General features: G+C 52.2%; 7 protein-coding genes across 7 annotated transcripts; 5 read left to right on the forward strand and 2 right to left on the reverse strand.

Annotated features, from left to right (window-relative positions):
- Nucleotides 1-1,366: 1,366 nt before the first annotated feature.
- J4E92_001957 (uncharacterized protein) lies at nucleotides 1,367-2,206 on the reverse strand (the record flags this gene model as incomplete). The annotated part of the gene is made up of 2 exons (XM_051493363.1): nucleotides 1,367-1,940; nucleotides 1,998-2,206. 2 exons carry the CDS (start codon nucleotides 2,204-2,206, stop codon nucleotides 1,367-1,369), a joined length of 783 nt encoding a protein of 260 aa, XP_051356594.1.
- A 665-nt stretch (nucleotides 2,207-2,871) lies between these two features.
- On the forward strand, nucleotides 2,872-7,074 carry J4E92_001958 (uncharacterized protein; the record flags this gene model as incomplete). Its single annotated transcript, XM_051493364.1, has 2 exons — nucleotides 2,872-3,183; nucleotides 3,229-7,074. 2 exons carry the CDS (start codon nucleotides 2,872-2,874, stop codon nucleotides 7,072-7,074), a joined length of 4,158 nt encoding a protein of 1,385 aa, XP_051356595.1.
- Nucleotides 7,075-9,656: 2,582 nt separating this feature from the next.
- NCS2 (cytoplasmic tRNA 2-thiolation protein 2) lies at nucleotides 9,657-10,856 on the reverse strand (the record flags this gene model as incomplete). The annotated part of the gene is made up of 2 exons (XM_051493365.1): nucleotides 9,657-10,710; nucleotides 10,762-10,856. The coding sequence occupies 2 exons, from the start codon at nucleotides 10,854-10,856 to the stop codon at nucleotides 9,657-9,659; spliced, it is 1,149 nt and encodes a 382-aa protein (XP_051356596.1).
- A 334-nt stretch (nucleotides 10,857-11,190) lies between these two features.
- J4E92_001960 (uncharacterized protein) lies at nucleotides 11,191-13,088 on the forward strand (the record flags this gene model as incomplete). The annotated part of the gene is made up of 4 exons (XM_051493366.1): nucleotides 11,191-11,294; nucleotides 11,354-11,528; nucleotides 11,577-12,659; nucleotides 12,708-13,088. 4 exons carry the CDS (start codon nucleotides 11,191-11,193, stop codon nucleotides 13,086-13,088), a joined length of 1,743 nt encoding a protein of 580 aa, XP_051356597.1.
- Nucleotides 13,089-13,348: 260 nt separating this feature from the next.
- On the forward strand, nucleotides 13,349-14,617 carry J4E92_001961 (uncharacterized protein; the record flags this gene model as incomplete). Its single annotated transcript, XM_051493367.1, has 1 exon — nucleotides 13,349-14,617. The coding sequence occupies one exon, from the start codon at nucleotides 13,349-13,351 to the stop codon at nucleotides 14,615-14,617; it is 1,269 nt and encodes a 422-aa protein (XP_051356598.1).
- Nucleotides 14,618-14,958: 341 nt separating this feature from the next.
- J4E92_001962 (uncharacterized protein) lies at nucleotides 14,959-16,167 on the forward strand (the record flags this gene model as incomplete). Its single annotated transcript, XM_051493368.1, has 1 exon — nucleotides 14,959-16,167. One exon carries the CDS (start codon nucleotides 14,959-14,961, stop codon nucleotides 16,165-16,167), a length of 1,209 nt encoding a protein of 402 aa, XP_051356599.1.
- Nucleotides 16,168-16,761: 594 nt separating this feature from the next.
- Nucleotides 16,762-18,174, forward strand: J4E92_001963 (uncharacterized protein; the record flags this gene model as incomplete). Its single annotated transcript, XM_051493369.1, has 1 exon — nucleotides 16,762-18,174. One exon carries the CDS (start codon nucleotides 16,762-16,764, stop codon nucleotides 18,172-18,174), a length of 1,413 nt encoding a protein of 470 aa, XP_051356600.1.
- Between the last annotated feature and the right edge of the window lie 85 nt (nucleotides 18,175-18,259).

An 18,259-nucleotide genomic window follows, 5' to 3' on the forward strand; every position in this document is an offset into this window, starting at 1 on the left:
ATGTATTCCACAAAACCCACTATCCCTAGCTATTTCCGAGTCTAGACGTCCATGTAGGCTTCTGACTGTACTGACAATCTTAGAATTATTCAAATTATACTCCCAAGATTATCATTGCCGTCGGATCTTCTTCGGGTGCTCACACGATAATGGCTACGCGCGAACGCTTGAGCAGTGCTCCGATCGCCTTCAGGTGACAAACAAGGTGGTACTCCTTGAGGGTGTTCCATTTGAGAAGGTACGTGACTGACTCGCGCGAGCCATGAATCCACGAACACTCGCACAGCCCGGACGCTAACCTCACCTCTCTGTAGGAACTCGTCGGCCTGCCGTACCAAACGAAGAAGTTTCCAGGTCTCTTCAGGGAGACCAAGCTCGTGGTTTGGGGATCTGGACCTACATACGCCGCCAGTACATACGCCAATGGCCTTCCACCAGCATTTGTTCCGGGCAGGATCGACTCGAATGATAGTTCTAAGGCGTCCGTAGCTTCGACAGGTCTCCCAAGCCGGTTCCCAGCCCCATCAAAGTCCCCGATCATGGACAGTCCTTTGCCAAACCGAGCGGCAATGATGACTTTGCCTAGAACGCCTTCCACATCAACACTGGCTTCGGACAGTACGTTCCCAGCACTCAAGCCAGATCCACCAGCGCCGTTGCTGAACTGGGCCGCCAAGGCCGCTGCTCCGCCGCCGCCCGTCACAGAGACCCCCGTGTACAAGCCCGCGAACCGCGAAGAAGTCATCGCACGTAACCGTGCCGGCCAACGCGTCGATCCGCCGTGTAAGGACTACGATAAGGCTGAGGTGGACCGCATGAAGAAGATCAAATTGTGCAACGTTCATTTCCTTCGAGCCGAATGCCCCTACGACACCAAATGCACCCATCTCCATGCGTACAAACCTACCAGCGACGAGTTGGCTACCCTCCGTCTTGTCGCCCGCATGGCACCTTGCAGCAACGGCAGTGTTTGCCAGGATATTAGGTGTATCTATGGCCACCGCTGCCCAGCACCGCCCAACAAGATTCACTACGCCAAGGGCACGAAGAGCTGTATTTTCGGCGAGTCTTGCAAGTTCCCAGCGAGCTTGCATGATATCGACACTAATGTCGTCAAGACCCTGGTCGTTCGCTAGATGGGGGAGTACGGAGGTCTGTATGACAAAGTCGCCGATGGGAGATGGCTTGGTAGAATCTCAGACATTAGCAACTTTTAATGTATCCTGAATCAAGTTGCCACTCATGAACACCCCGCAGTCTACATTTGTGTCAGCAACGGAAGTTCGCAAACTCTTGGTGCAATGTAGGCTTCAGGGTCAAAATATTTTGAATTCGGGCATGGTGTTCAGGGCCAACATTGCCATATTCATTGCCTCTTCCACTCGTCAAACTCTTCATTGAGATGTTGTTTCAATGCCGCAAACTTATTCTTAAAGTTCTTCCCACATCGCCAACACTTCATGTCCCAACTAGGCCAATCTCCAGGAGAAAACCTCTTACAATCTTCTTCTAGAGGAAACTCGTCTAATTGAACCAGGAAACTACTGTTGAAGCTCAAATAGTGTTTCTTGTGCTTCATCCAGTCTGAATGCATGTCGCGACTGAAGATATGGATGTGTAGGTGGTTCATCGAGGGGTGGGTATGTACGCCTATCACGATATCTTTAGACCAGTCGCGGCCGGGTGGAAGGAGGGCTGCGCGCTCCTCGGGTGGAGGTGGTGGGTCGGGAGAGCTCATCATTGCCTCGAAAGCCTCGTTGTATGGCTTATCTGAAGCGCTGAAGTCGCCATATTGACGTCGGAGTTCGTATGCGGCGAGTTCTTTGAGACGAACGACGCGTTTTCGTACTTCGGCGAGGAAGGCTGGGTCTGTGGAGAGAGCTTGGAGTGGGTGCTGATCGTAGTAGACCTGTTTCCGCGGGATGAGTAGAAGATGTACACTTGTTGGTCGTCAGCACGCTAGTTCTCCTCAGTTATCCAATACCATGGGTACATACCTCGCCTTAGGGTACTTGTCGGTTATTACGACAAAGTCATCGTCGTACTCCAGTATCTTGTTCTCCGGGTTCGTCTCCGGGCTCTCGATATAGACGCCCAGCCCATTCCGGCCATCCCAACGCTTAGCTGCCTTGGCAGCCTTCTGTGTCGTATTGGGACCATCTGCGGCGGTAATGATAGGTGATTTTGGTTTCTTCGACTGCGTCATGAGTTCTGTGACTGCACCGTGAGTTAAGGTTGCGCGTTGATATTATAGGAGGCGTGCAATGAGACGTACATGCATTGGGTCGCTTTGAAGAGGCAGGGTCGATTGCGGGCTGAGCTTGGTTTGCCGTCTCCTTGCCTGCTATCTCTTTGTCCGTAATGGCATCGTGGGTATCCGTCCTGCTTGGGCGGTCCGTCATTGTCGATTTGTTGTCGCGTTTCGGTTTGCGAAAAGATCTCGTATGCTTTTTTGAGGTCTGTATAAACGGCGCGCGAAACAAACGGGCTACTAACAAACTTGGGGCCAGTGGGCGCATGGAAGCTCGTGAATGCTTCGTGAGGGTTTCGTGAAGCAACGATGACGATGAGGCTCGTAGTGGGTCCAAGCGTACCGAGGCATCCCTGCAATCATCGGAATTTCGGATTGCGCATCGCGTTCGAGTGAAAGCGCCAGGAACTCGCGATGGCTACTATCTCAGGCTCTACTTTCCTCTTTGTACACCCTGGAGGGCGGTGCAATATTGATCCCGGTGGTTGAGCCCCTTCATTAGCGACTGCGCCCTTTTCACCGCCTACGAACAAATCACATCATCATACCTCCACTCTTTCTGCCTGAGTATACTTATATGGAGTCTGGTATATTCAACTACACCATCCACACCGCGCACGATGCCCAAGAACGCTCATCCACCCCGCGGCAAGCCCGCCAAGAAGACCGTGCCTCCTGAGGAAGACACATCATTCATTGTTTTCGGTGACAGCAAACCCAAGAAGAAGAAGGGCGAGAGTTCTGGCGGAGACGCTGCCCAGAGCGAGAGTAAGGGCAAAGGCAAGCCCGCAGCTGGAGCCGCTGAGGATGGTCCCAAGAAGCCGGATACAAGGACGCTCATCGCCGGCGCATCGTGGACAGGAAAGCTCCCGGTCAACCTCCTGTCGGAACACTTCCAGAAACAGCAGTGGAGCAAGCCTGACTATCGCATCGTAAGTAGTCGTGCCGTGATAACAGATCATTGCTAATTACAGCAGCGGAAAGATGGCGACCAGCATTTTGCCTACGCTGTGGTACTCTCCAAGATGAACCAGAAGACACGGCAGACCACCACCCTACCTCCCATCAAGATCCCGTCGGAGCTCGAAGAGCAAGCCCATCAGCCTACTGCCGTCGAAGCGCGCAACTTTGCCGCCGCCTATACTCTCTTCCGAGTCGCCAGCGGGAAGAACCTCCACACCATGCTTCCGCCCACGTATAAAGACCTTTGGAAGGGACAATTCATGGACCTCAAGAAGAGGGATGAACAAGAGGGCAAAGGATGGATGTATGAGGCAGACCCCTTCTTCGGTTTTGCTGAAAGGGAGAAGGCGAGAGAGGCAGCAGCAAAGGCGCGTGAGAAGAGACAGAAGCAGCAGGAAGAGGCGCAGAAAGCCCACAACCAACAGCCAGGTGCCGCCATGCCAAGTTCAAACGGTCCAGCGCCTAGCCGGAACTTGCTCAAGGGATGGGAAAGAGTGCCCAAGATCGAACTCGGGAAGAGGACACGCAAAGAGGCAGAGCGTCTCATTCGCCGGGACGCACTCTGGAACCCGAACGGCATTGATATGCCGCCGTCTACAAAGAACCGACTAGTCGAGGAGATCGCGAACCTTGGATTTCGGAGAAGCCACGTCGACGAGGCCGCCGATATTTGCAAAGATCGCGAGGAGATTATTGAATGGCTTCTCATTCATGTACCTGAAGACGACCTACCATCGTGGTCGCTACCAGAAGGCTACGTTGCCGGCGTCAGTATGGCTAGCTCTAACCTCAAGCGTGAGGGTGCCGTGAAGCGCCTTGCTGCAGCCGGATACTCTATGGACCTTTGCGAAGAAGCATACGATAGTCAAGGCAGTGATGAGAGAAAGGCCGCGGCTTTGTTACAAGCTCGTCTACTCCGACCAGACGATGAAGAGAGTAGCCTATTACAAGACCTGGAGGATCTCTCGTTGAGCAATGGTGAGCCTGAGACGTCTCCGGAGGACGATCCGTGGGAAGTGGAGATGTCGTCACTTGAGGCAATATACGACGGTCTGTTTTCGCGCCCTGCGCCCGAGTCTTGTCGCATTGAGCTAGACGTTAAGCAACAAGGAAAGCGGCTCATACTGCAGGTTAGGAAGCCTTTCGGTCCTTACCCCGCGGTCGTGCCTATCATCACGTTCGAGGCGGCTATCCCAGCATATATTCGTTTGAGCATCATTCGCCGAGCGCTTCTTCACGCTGAAGCCAACTTCATTGGCATGCCTATGGTATACGATATTGTAGACTGGATCCAAACAAACGCTGGTGATATTTTCCAGAACCCAGGAAGATTGACCGATGTTTCCTCTGGCCTTGCAGCAGCAGATCACTCGTCGGAACAGCAAAGTCAAAAGCGAAGAGCAAAGGGACGACCCAGAAGGCCTATCGACTGGACACTCGCCACGCCTACTAGCCAAAGAATATTGTCCGATTGGCAAGCTAAGCAGGGATCTCCAGCTCAGCAAAAAATGATGAACGCTCGGCAGTCACTACCTGCGTGGAGGTTGAGAGATGAAATCGTCCGCACCGTCAACGATTGTAAGGTCACGATCATCTCAGGTGAGACTGGATCGGGAAAATCGACTCAATCGGTGCAGTTCGTCCTCGATGATCTGATACAGCGACAGCTTGGTGCTGTTGCGAACATCATCTGTACCCAGCCACGCAGGATTTCTGCGCTTGGTCTTGCTGATCGTGTGGCCGACGAGCGATGCTCTCAGGTCGGCGACGAGATTGGGTACACTATCCGCGGAGAATCTAAACAGAAGCCAGGAGTTACTAAGATCACATTCGTAACGACTGGTGTACTTTTAAGACGTCTTCAAACGTCGGGTGGCAATGCCGACGATGTCGTTGCCGCCCTGGCCGATGTCAGTCATGTTGTCGTCGACGAGGTTCACGAGCGTAGTTTGGACACGGACTTTTTGCTCGTTCTTTTGCGCCAGATCTTACGAAAGCGGCAAGATCTCAAGGTTATCTTGATGAGTGCTACTCTCGATGCTGCCGTTTTCGAAGCGTACTTCAAGGAGGTCGGGCCTGTAGGCCGTGTCGAGATTGAAGGTCGGACTCATCCTGTGACGGACTATTACGTCGACGATGTCGTGCATTTCACCGGGTTCAAGGGATATGGCATGAGTGACGAAGATGCCTCCGAAGACAAGTCGTTCTCGGCAAACCTTCGCAGTATCGGATTTGGCATCAACTACGACCTCATCGCGGAGACTGTTCGTCACATTGACCGCCAGCTAGGTACCAAGGATGGCGGTATTCTTATCTTCCTCCCTGGTACCATGGAGATTGACCGAACGCTCCAAGCGCTCAGCCAGTTCGCAAACCTCCATGCATTGCCTCTACATGCATCACTAATGCCAGTCGAGCAAAAGCGTGTGTTCCCTCCTGCTCCTCATGGAAAGCGTAAGGTCATCGCGTGTACCAACGTCGCCGAAACGTCGATCACCATCGAGGATATCGTTGCTGTCATCGACACGGGTAGGGTCAAGGAGACAAGCTATGACCCGCAAAACAACATGGTTCGCCTTGCCGAAACCTGGGCCTCAAGGGCAGCATGTAAACAGCGACGAGGTCGAGCGGGGCGTGTCCGAGCGGGCGACTGCTACAAGCTGTACACACGCAACGCTGAAGCCAAGATGATGGAGCGACCGGATCCAGAGATTCGCCGTGTGCCACTTGAGCAAATGTGTCTGTCTATCAAGGCAATGGGGGTGCAGGACGTCACAGGCTTTCTTGCTTCAGCGCTCACACCACCAGAGAGTACAGCGGTAGAGGGTGCTATCCAATTGCTCTCGCAGATGGGTGCCATCACAGACGACGAACTCACTGCACTTGGTCGACACATGTCTATGATCCCGGCAGATCTCCGACTGGGCAAGCTTCTAGTCTATGGCGCGACGTTTGGCTGTCTTGAAGCTGTGCTGACGATTGCGTCTGTTCTCACGGCTCGTAGCCCTTTCATATCACCACGAGAGCGAGATCAGGAGACTCGAAATGAGTTCGACCGTCTCCGCGCTTCCTTCTCCAACAATCAGGGAGATCTGCTTGTAGACCTGCGAGCATACGAACAGTGGTCTGCATTGCGCAGCAAAGGCACATCAACACGAGACCTCCGCTTCTGGTGTCAAGACAACCGACTGAACCCCCAAACCATGTTCGACATAGCATCCAATCGCACCCAGTACTTGTCGTCTCTCAAGGAGATTTCTTTCATTCCGACACACTACTCCTCGGCCAACCCTTCGACACACTCGTACTACAACAAACACAACGCGAATGACGCGCTCTTACGCGCTTTGATCGCCGGATCTTTTAACCCGCAGATCGCACGCATCCAGCTCCCCGACAAGAAATTCGCAGCAGGTATAGCTGGAGCCGTAGAACTCGATCCTTCAGCCCGCGAAATCAAGTACTTCAACCAAGAAAACGGACGCGTATTCGTTCATCCCTCTTCCACACTCTTCTCCAGCCAGACTTTCCCACACAACGCTTCCTTCATCGCATACTTCAACAAGATGGCTACAAGTAAAGTCTTCATCAGGGATATCACGCCTTTCAATGCGTACAGTCTGCTGTTGTTTGCTGGAGAGATCAAGGTTGATACGCTGGGTAGGGGACTGGTCGTTGATGAGTGGATTAGGCTGAGGGGTTGGGCAAGGATTGGTGTATTGGTCAGTCGGCTGAGGGGTATGTTGGATGGTGTGCTGGACAGCATGGTGAAGGAACCAGGGCTGGGGGTTAGTGATAGGCAGAGTGAGGTTATTGATGTCGTTAGACGTATGGTTGAGAGGGATGGATTAGACGCTTAGACGCCCGCGTTCTTACTAGACGGGACTGTTAGATTAGAGGGTGCAGTTCGCAGTAGACTAGCGGTTTGAATGAATGAACCAATCACTCCGGTACAGGTTTGGCTACAAAACAGGCTTTAGGGCTCGTTGGGTGCTCCTTCGTTTTACGCCCTGCAGTTGCCAATCATCAACAGAAGCAAGGGTTAGCGCGGGGTGAAGGTCACGGATGTCGCTTCCTCGGCATCCTACCTAGGGACACTCACACTCACGTCAAAAAGAATACCGCGTAACATAACGGCAGCTGTCACTTACAGTCATGCTGCCGTTCTAATCCGTGCCGTGTCAACACACTTTCGTCTGCCCGGGGTCCGGCCAGTTGCGTGTTACCGCACCAATCAGTGACCGCCTAATTGATTGACTGTGTACTGCCGAAGACTCGGAATGTTGGATGCGCGAATACCAAGACGATGACGTTCACGATGACCTGTGCGAAGGATGCGAACTCGGGACTGCTGCGCCTGTTCTTTCAAGCGCCGATTGCAGCATAGCCGTCATGTGGCACAGTCCCGACATGGTGCCGGGTTGTCCTGCCTTCCAGGCTGCCTAGAGTAGCACGTAGTTCTTCCGTCTCTAGTTCCGCCGCGAAAAGCTGACAGCATACGAAGCAGGCTCCTATTACAAGAGCAGTCATGGCCGCTAATAACGGCTTAGACGACAATACGATCCAGGGTCACAACCAAGCGCAAATCGAAATTGCGTTGCGCAATCCATACACATACCGTCCTCTCAGCGATGTCAATGAAGAGATTCGGGTCGTCAAATTCATGGCTGGTAATGGGGTCAGCGATAAAATCGAATGCGCCATCGAGCACTGTCTCTTGAGTGAGGAGGGGGATAGTTATGAAGCCATCTCATATGTTTGGGGTGAACCCAACCGCAACCATGACGTTATTTGTGATAACGGTACAAGTCATCTCAAGGTGACCTCCAATCTTCGCGACGTCATCGAGCGACTCGCTTCGGTGCCTGAGAATGATGGCCACCAACGATACTGGGTTGACAGCATATGTATCAACCAAGACAATCCAGCTGAGCGAGACAGTCAAGTCAAGAGAATGGCTAAGATATATGGCTATTCTAAGCGTGTGCACGTATTTCTGGGTACCGTGGAGCCAGGCAGACATCCAGCAACAAGTAGCTGGTTCTCGCGAAGATGGGTAAGTAAATACCATTCGTAAAGTCAGACGTGACATCCGTGACTCTAACTTACCCAACTCAGGTCATTCAAGAATATCTGAATGCAAGGATGACTAGTATTCACTATAACAGACAAGAAACGTGGTACCGTCACGATGATTGGTATTCATTTTGGCAGGACGACCATAGGGCATCGGATGACAAGCCTGAGTCGCGGGGGATCAATGATTCAAGGTTTCACATACTCACAATGATGTATGGTTTCAACGACAGGCAATGCAGCGATGATCGGGACCGCCTTTTCGCACTCTTAGGCGGGTCTTGTGATGTCGTAATCACGGACACCCGTCCAAAATTGTCGACGGCCAACGAGCCAACGATCTACTACATGCCCACATACACAACGACTACCGAGCAAGTCTATCTCGAATTTGCACAAGCAGCACTCGCCTCGACGTCAGCTTACAACCTTCTTTCATGTGCTGGCGCTTTTCAACATACCCATAATGAGGTGCCACGAACTATCCCGTCATGGGTACCTGATTGGAGATGCACTCCTCCTCTATATCTTCCTACGATCGACGGAGACGGATGGTTAGACGTGGAACCGTTCACAGCATGCGCATCTGAGTTCACAGATGGAATGTCATTCAGGCACAAACCAAGTGTTGTAGTAAATGAGGATGGCCGTTCCATTACCCTTGAAGCCATACCGTTCGGAACAGTAAAGCGGATCTCAGAGAGACAACTGTCCTATGGTTTCAGTCGGATGATCAACATAGACAACGAATACCAGGCACTGGCTCCCGAATCTGTCGCCATTGGAGACCAAGTCATACTTCCCATCGGTGCGCCGACCCCACTTGTCTTAAGACAGGATGAATCCGCAAATTACACATTGGTGTCAAACTGCTGGGTCACCGAAGACCCCACTTCAGTCCTTCCACCTGCGCAAGATTGGATCATGAACGCAGACCGCGGGAGCGAAGTGAATATTGCATCTATTCGCGACTATCGTATCCTCTGAACAAAAACTTCCCGACCGCATCCGAGCAGAATGCAACAAACTACTGCATCACGTCTTTCCACGCCGAAACCACCAATAGCAATGTGGATCTGCACACAAGCAGCGTAAAGTGACGCTGGTCGAGCTTGTGTGCTGTATGGCGAGTTGGATCTTCGCAGCGGCGCGGGTACTTTTATGATAATAACCCGACCAGGAGTTCGAAGTGTCTGTACCGCGCGTTGTGGGCCGCTCCTATGAAGATACCGTCGCTGACACCGGTCGGTGCTAGAGTTCCGCGAACTGGAAAAGACTGCGCACTCTCGCACAGTCGCCTGGATTCATGTACTAAACAGCAATCCGGAACACTGAAGTACGAAAAATGTACTGTACAGCAATGCTTTCAGGGATCCTTGGCGCTCATCGTGGCTTTGGGCAGTGATCTTGTGCAGCCATAGCAAATATCCCTTCTGTTGTTTGTGGATTCAAAGTCATCGCCGTCCTGCTGATCGCCACCCCAGCCGTGTATGCCAAACCGGCCGCCAGACACAGGCATGCTGCACAGGCTGCATTGCGGATCTGAGAGAGCATCGGGGCGAGCTTCGAGCTTGCTTGTCGTGCGTACCACATTTGCGACGATGCTTGGAAAATTCTCTTCGACGGATTCGAAGTACTGCGTCATGAGGTCGTCAATGGTAGTGTTCCTGGAGCTTGTCGACGCTTGGGTAGCGCCTGTCGATGTTTCGTGTACGAGTTCTGATAGTCCAGGTTCCGCCATTTTGGTATATGATACTAGCTCTTTCTTCAAGACGTCTCGCAATGGGTAGTGGAAGTTAAGACCAAAGGGCGACATTCCGTCTGAGACTTGCCACGGCAGAGAAAACCCTCGACCCTTCGCAGTTTCGGCAAGCGTCTTTTGAGCGAGTCTGGTCGTACTGTCTCCCCAAAGAATACTTTCGCACCCGGCCAACTTCGCGTGCTCTACAATTAGCCGTGTTCTTAAAGTAGATAGCACGTCCGCACGAGCCGTGGCCGAGGTAAGAGAGTTGATCATGTGAACAAATTGCTCTTCGGGACTCAAGTCTGCCTTTTGGTCGTCCTGCGGCACCAACGAGCGTATTGAGGCATCTTCTGGAACCAGGCGAAATACATCGTGCAGCGGCAGTGAGGCGTACTGATGGTCCGGATATTGCTCGCGAGCCTTGTCGAGTAGCTGCGCAGCTTGCACTTTCTGTTCTGGATCCTCTATATATATTGCGCTAATTTCAAATCCGGTACGGCCAGTCTTGCTCTTTTGCGTCTTGAGATGCAGGTCCAGTACGTGGAGGAGAGTGGTAGAAGAGACCCCAAAGGACAGGGGTACTAGGATCTTGCGCTGCTGCTCTGCTCCAAAATTAACGCGAAATGATTCCAAGCGCTTGATGCACTTTGTATGCACGTAGCGGGCGAAGCAGTCACTATGTTAAATTTAGCGAATTCTTCTTCCCCTCCAGGTGGCGTAAACTGACTGGCAAAGCGGCTCGGAGCGCACAACAAGAACTGAAGGATCTTTGCATCGTCTGCAAGGCTCGTCAGAGGCGCCAGCAATGTGTTTGCCTGGCATGATGTGCGTGTGTTGGGCTGATATTGGTGAATGTGTTTGGTAGGGCTGACTCTTCGGCGGTTCTGGTCGTGGTTGCCCTTTGACGCCCGGCTGCGCCACACTCTGGGAATGCGCGCTAACAGCTACCGGGAAGGCGGCCGTAGGTGACGATCGGGAACGTTGACGCGCAAGCCAAACATCGTCAACTAAACACCAACTCCCACCCATGCCCCGCCGTTAACCAGGAATTGACGGAAAGACTCTGTCGCCAGTTCGAATCGAAGCGCATACCTCCGCCTGAAGCGCCGCAAACCTCCAGCCGTCAGCTCCGCCAGCTGGCCTCACATCCGGCAAGATGAAGGCACGGCTGCGCAACATCGCTCTGCTGCTGTTCACTACGATAACAGCAGTAGCAGCGATGGATGTTACGCTCTCCGATAAGGAGACGCAAAAGTGCAGGTATGTAGGAAGATGTGCATCTTGGGTTAGCCAGAGGCAGCATGCTCATACAAGTCCAGCGGCATGTACAGCAAGAAATCGTGGGGAGGCAAGGTCGATCCCTTCATACTTGTCAAGTTCATAAAAGATCCCAAGAAGAACGAGGGCGTCAAGGACCAAACTGTCAGCCTGGTGATCTGGGAATGGAAAGACACTTTACTTCTGGGCGCACCTTCCGACTTGCCCGTGAATGATGTACGTGGGTCCCGATACTCTCCGCATAACCCAACTGACTTCCTCCAGGAAAATCGCCACTACATTTGCGACGACGAATCGATAAAACTGAAACTCTGCGACGAAAAAGATAAAGGCAAATGGGTACTTGCCGAAGACGTTGAAGACGCCTCTCAGATGCCTATTCGAACCGACGCCATCAATCTCGACGACCCGAAACCGATCAAATACCCAGTCTCCACCGCAGAAACAAAGGTCCCAATCAAGACGGGCTACTATTGTGTGGCTGCGAATGCGGCAGACAAAGAACTGGAATTCGAGGCTATTGTGACCTTCCGGAATGCCTATGGCGAGCTCCAGGCGGCCCAGATTGCGAAACTCCCATTTTACGGCGGCATTACAATTGTGTACTTTGTTGTGCTGGCATTCTGGGGCTTCCTATACTTCCAGAATCGCCACGACATTCTTGCCGTCCAGAACTACATCACAGCCATCCTAGTCTTCCTGGTCGTGGAGATGCTGATGACCTGGGGCTACTACGACTACCAGAACCGCCACGGTAACAACGTCGGTACCAAAGCTCTCATGATCGTCGTCGCCGTACTGAACGCTTTCCGTAACTCCTTCTCGTTCTTCCTCCTGTTGATCGTGTGCATGGGATACGGCGTTGTCAAGCCTTCCCTTGGCAAGACTATGACTGTTGTTCGCTGGCTTGCTGTAGCTCACTTCATCTTTGGCGTAATCTACGCTGTAGCTTCGCTTACTGTTCGCCCAGATGACGCTGGACCTCTGGTCTTGCTAGTCATCCTTCCTCTGTCGGCTACCCTCACGGCATTCTACATCTGGACTCTGAACTCGCTGAACCTCACGATGAAGGATTTGATGGAGCGCAAGCAGCACGTCAAAGCTACCATGTACAAGAGATTATGGTGGTGCATCTTGACGAGCATCGTCGTCATCTTTGGTTTCTTCTTCATCAACAGCTTCACTTTTGCTGGAGCGTCGACACCTGACTTCGCGCCGACCCATTGGCAAACACGGTGGTTCGTGCTCGATGGCTGGCTAAACCTCGTCTACCTGGCCGACGTCTGTTTCGTCGCGTACATGTGGAGACCAACGGCCAACAACCGAAGGTTTGCCATGAGTGATGAGGTAAGTTTTCGCAAATCCAGCAACCACAACCTTACTAACGACTTTTAGATTGCACAAGATGACGAAGGCTTCGAAATTGCCTCGATGAGGGACTCTCTCGATGAAGAGGAGAGAGGAGCAGACCAACCCCCTTCGTACGACCCAGCACAGAGGTCGAACAACAACAACATTGCGCGCGATGTATCGCCTTTGCCCGCACCACAAGCACAGAAGCCCATTGTACCTCCCAGGGAGAGCCTTGATGGCGACACTATCTTCGCGGTCGGCGAGGATGATAAGTGGAGCAGTGAAGAAAGTGGCGACGAGGAAGAAAGTGAGGATGAGGAGGATGATTCGGACGACTCGGACGATTCAGACGAGTCAGGGCCATCGAATTCAAAAGCGAAGGACAGCGAGCGGTCCAGATTAACTGGTCGAAAGAACGACTAGGTGTTGATTTGGCGCGTCAAACAACGGCGTTGGATGGCCAACAACACATTTTATGACGTTAGCGTTATCCCCAACATGTTGTTTGATAGATTAGGCGTTCTCAGCGTTTTCGTAGTACATTTGGCCTGAAGGCCCAGATCTAGCATGTTCGATGACATCGATTCGTCGCATCTCGCTCTAGCCGTAACTCCGTAATTGCCGAGGCATCTTGAGCTCTGATCAAGCCCTCACGCACCTGACTAAACACCCTCACAACTGCCATGGCGACCTCTTCACTGAGCGCACCGCTACGGACGCCCAAATACATATGCGACGCTTGCCGAACAAATGTGCGCTCTCTACGCAGGGCGGCCGTCGATACGTACCGAACCTTCAGCACCGCGTCATCTTCAAATGGCAAAATCCCCACGCGACCGATATCACTTCCGTACTGTCGCGATCGAGTTATCATCTCACCACTGCGTAACGAATATGGTCGCGGACGATCCGAGAGGCGCCAATACTCGATAACGAGCTCTTCATCGCAAGCTGCCAGCTCAGGCTGTGCACCGCTCCCACATCGCCGCCTCCTCTCCCTCTCTGGGCCCGATACCGTCAAGTTCCTCCAGGGGCTGATAACGAACAATGTCGATTCGAGCCGTCAGTCGCCCTTCTACGCGGCCTTTCTAGATGCGCGCGGCCGCGTGTTGTGGGATGTCTTTGTCTGGGTGTGGCCAAAATTACTAGAGGGCAAGGAGCATTGGGCATGTTATATTGAGGTGGATGAGAGCGAGATGGAGTCTCTCAGGAAGCATCTGAAAAGACACAAGCTACGGAGTAAGGTGCAGATCGAGGAGGTAGAACCGAACCAGATGCGTGTGTGGGCAGCTTGGGGCTCTGAGGTTGAGCATGCCAATACCGACAATGTTGTCACTGCGATAAGCGATCCGCGTGCACCAGACATGCATCGCTACCTCGTAAGTCCCGACGTAGCGACAATAATAGAGGGGGCGGAGCCAGTGGATATCCAGGAATACCACCTTCAACGCTACAGGAACGGCATCCCCGAAGGACCGCAAGAGATACCAAGAGAAAGCGCGTTACCAATGGAGTGCAATATCGATCTCTGGCATGGTATAGACTTCAAGAAAGGCTGTTATGTTGGCCAGGAGCTTACCATCCGCACGAAACACACCGGCATCGTGCGGAAGCGCGTCTTGCCTATTCACATTGAGAAACCTGCCGCATCCGCAGCCCTTCCAGACCATGGCACAGACATCAAACAGCTAGATGAAGATGGCAAAACGAAGAGAGGTCGTGCGACAGGCAAATTCATTGCAGGCATTGGGCAAATAGGTCTTGCAATGTGTCGGTTGGAGAACATGACTAGCATGAAGATTAGTGCCGAGGGAGGCACATGGAAGCCGGAAATGGAGTTTGGATGCGAGACAGGCGAAGGCGTTGTCAAAATCAAGCCCATTCTGCACGACTGGTTTGTACAGAGGGAGAGGGAGCTCTGGGAGAAGAACAAGAATAGACCAAGCCTATAGACTTGTGATGAGCTATTCTATCTAGGGAACGCTATATCTTCTCTAGAATTCTCGTTTACCCTTATGTCTCCTGTCAAATTTGCTTCTGCGGGTTTTGTGTTCACCGGACGCCTTGTTCGCAATAGTCCGTGAGCTTATGATCGCGGGTGGGGCTGTGTAATTGTGGCTTAGCTCGTACGGTTAGGGAAACGTCATCTGGCCATTCCACATCGTAACTTCGATATATCCGTGCCATACCCGTGGTCATAATCGCTGCCCTTTTCACATTCTTCTGCAAGTACTCTCTCCCCTAGAAAACCTCTTTCGCGTCTCGTGTGTCCACATCCTGGTTCTTCGAAGAGATGGCCGCCACACTACCCTCAAGGTCATCAGAACATCACTTCTCCATCTCAAACATCATCTCCAAATTTCGGTCAAAGAAAGGGACAAGCAACAAAAAGTCCGATGCGCAACCGTCGCGGGAGGTCTCGCAAGAGACGCGCCTACCACTAAAGCCCGCGCCACTACCCTTAGTCCTACCAGAACATCAACAGACCCTGTCAGCTCTCGGCTGGACAACCGTCACTTTCCCTGAATCATCACCATCCCAATCTGAAGCGACAAATCACGAGCCTCAAGCCCCAGCGCCTGGGCCTCACCCTCTGCAGGCCGCATATGAACAGCTCTTCGCAGCAAGTCAAGCTTTCTTCAACCAGCCCGATAAGGAAAAGCAGCGATGGAAGCACAAGCTCAAGTCTGAAGAAGGCTGGTCCAAAATCCCCGGCGAAAAGGAATTCATCACTTTGCGAAGTCTAGAGTACTGTCCAGAAGTCTTGAGAGGGCCTGCAAAGAGGTATTGGGATCTCATTGGACAGCATTGCTCGAACACGTTGGGTAGAATCTCGACGTCCCTTGGGCTACCAGATGGCGAAGATGAAGGACTGAGACAGTTTGTTGGGCCTTGTGGTGCATTGCAAGCTTCCGATAAGGAGAAGACTGCGACGATGCTGCGGTTGTTCAGATATGAGGGGTGGGAGGCGAAGGTTGTAGCTGAACCCCATGCTGATCTGGGACTGCTGAGCGTGGTCGTGGGTGATGTGCCTGGCTTGGAAGTTTGGGATGGGGCCAACTGGTTCGAGGTCGAGAAAGTAGTTGAAGATTCTGGGAGCAAAGGTGCTACTATGCTCGCTGGACGGCAACTCGAAAGACTTTCCAATGGTAGATACCCAGCTGGTGGTCATCGAGTGGTAGCTTACGGGTCTCCGGAGCCTTCGCCAAACACCCCTTCGACGGACGACAAAAAGTACCGCTTCTCGATCGTTTTCGTTCTTCGCGCCCACGAACCTCTCATCATCAACTCTGATTCCTTCGAGACTGAAGTTACTGGCAAGTGGCTTGAACCTATGAATGGTATTACTGCGGGTAGGTTCTACGAAAAGATCAGAGGCCAGCACTTCAACATTAATATCGATATGGACGAGAGGGAGAAACAGAGAAATAAGCTGAACGTCAAAGGCGGGAAGAAGCAAGCCTGGGAAGGCAAGGAGGGTAAGGTTGCGAGTAGTGGTTAGATCTGATGCATCGACTTGTAACTCTTTCCGAACTACCTAGGAAAGAAAGATCCCTACTACACTCAGCGACACGCAATCATCGTATCAGAGCATACTTGTGATGTATGCGTCTCCAGGGCTCCCGAGGTCTTGCTCAACGCTACTAGAACCCAAGCTAGCTGTATTGAGCTTAGTGCTTTCGATACCCGCCTCCCACCGTACTTTGCAGACATGCACCACTGCTGCGATCACTAACATGTACACGACAAGGAGTACGAATCAGATTTCATCAACAATATGTGCCGCTGACATAAGCTGACATACACGGCATGATGCATATCGCGAGACGCTAGAGGACAGATGTAGCCTCAGCCGCACCTGTTGCGGCGGGGTCGAAATCCGATAAACTCGCCTCCCGCCCCCAAGGATGCTTGGAAAGTCATCAGCACTTTGAATTCTCGAACGCATCTTACTCTACATATACACTCAATCATGATCTTTATCGACACTACGACACTGGCCCTCCACGTTCGGGATCATGCAGATCCGGATCAGAAATATGCCATCTTATCACATGTGTGGGGTCGCACCATAGATGAGGTGACTTACGAAGAAATGCTAGTGCCACCGCAAGACCGTTCGGAAACAACACTCTCGAAGCCTGGGTACAAGAAGATCGTGGAGACGTGTAAGATGGCTTCTTCATCCCGACACAAACTCAAGTATGCATGGTGCGATACGTGCTGCATAAACAAGTCCAGTAGTGCAGAGCTCAGCGAGGCAATCAACTCCATGTTCAGGTACTATAAAGAAGCCTCAGTGTGCTTCGCCTATCTGTTCGACATTGATCACACCGCCTTCTCTTTCAAGTCATCGAAATGGTTCCGTCGTGGCTGGACGCTCCAAGAGCTCATTGCGCCGAAGAACGTCGTCTTCTTCGATCAAAACTGGGAGTTTAGGGGTACCAAGGCGAGCTTAGCGGAGCAGATCACGGAAATCACAGGCATTCCGGACGATATTCTCAGACACCAGATGGAGCTAAGCGAAGTGCCTGTTGCTCAGAGGTTCTCGTGGGCGTCTACGCGCAAGACTACTAGGGAAGAAGACATTGCCTACAGTCTCATGGGCATATTCGATATCAACATGGCAATGCTCTACGGAGAAGGGTCAAAGGCTTTCATCCGGTTGCAAGAACACATACTCAGCGAAACTGCCGATGACTCACTCTTCCTTTGGAATGATGCCTTCTCGTATCACAAGCTGTCGGGACTCCTCGCCCCGTCTCCCAGCTGCTTCCGGCAAATGCGATCAATCACCCCCGAACCGGCTGTTAAGCCACGAGACTTTTACATGACAAACCGTGGCATCCGACTGAAATTGGGACTCGCCTGGGACCACGATACTGGACTTGCTATACTACCAGTGAAACATTCCCTGGGCGCGGTCGGCAGACCTGTTGGAATTTATCTCAGGAGAGTTGGGCCGGATCTGTTCGTTCGCGCGCTGCCTCAAGAGTGCCCTAGGGTCAAGACTGAAGTGACCTACACTGAGTTTACTGCGGTCAAGTCGTTGACAGGTCCGCAAGCTTCGACAATCATGGAAAAAGTCATGCGGGTAGAGAAGCCCGCCAGTGTGCATGTCAGTCGAGTCGAACCTCGCGGTATATGGGATCCTACTGCAAAATGGCTACACGCGACACATACAGGCGCCATCATAGGCTACATGGAGTTCAAGAAGGATGCGTATCCCATATTCGCATTCGTGTTCTTCTTCAGGAATGGTCATTGGTCAGCTACGGCAGTAGTCGGAGACCAGTGGACCAACATACAGAAGAAGTTCCATAAGCATTACCGGGACAACCTTGAAGAGCTCCGCTACTTCGACACAATGGGCGACGCGAGAATGCAAAAGATTGAAAAGATCAAACCCGATTCAAAAGTTCTCACGTTGCACATGCGAGTTGCGAGAGGTACTGGGCGACCCCATCTGGAGATAAAGGAAGTAGACAGGAAAGCTGGCACATCTTGATATATGTTGATGCGCGAGCGCATCTGGATTCCATGGTGCAGCAAACTACGTATATTTACAAAGAACAGAACAAAGTTGCATGACC

This window comes from Alternaria infectoria (genome assembly GCF_024043175.1).
Source record: "Alternaria infectoria strain BMP 0036 chromosome Unknown scaffold_2, whole genome shotgun sequence".
In the NCBI taxonomy this organism is placed as follows: Eukaryota; Fungi; Ascomycota; class Dothideomycetes; order Pleosporales; family Pleosporaceae; genus Alternaria; species Alternaria infectoria.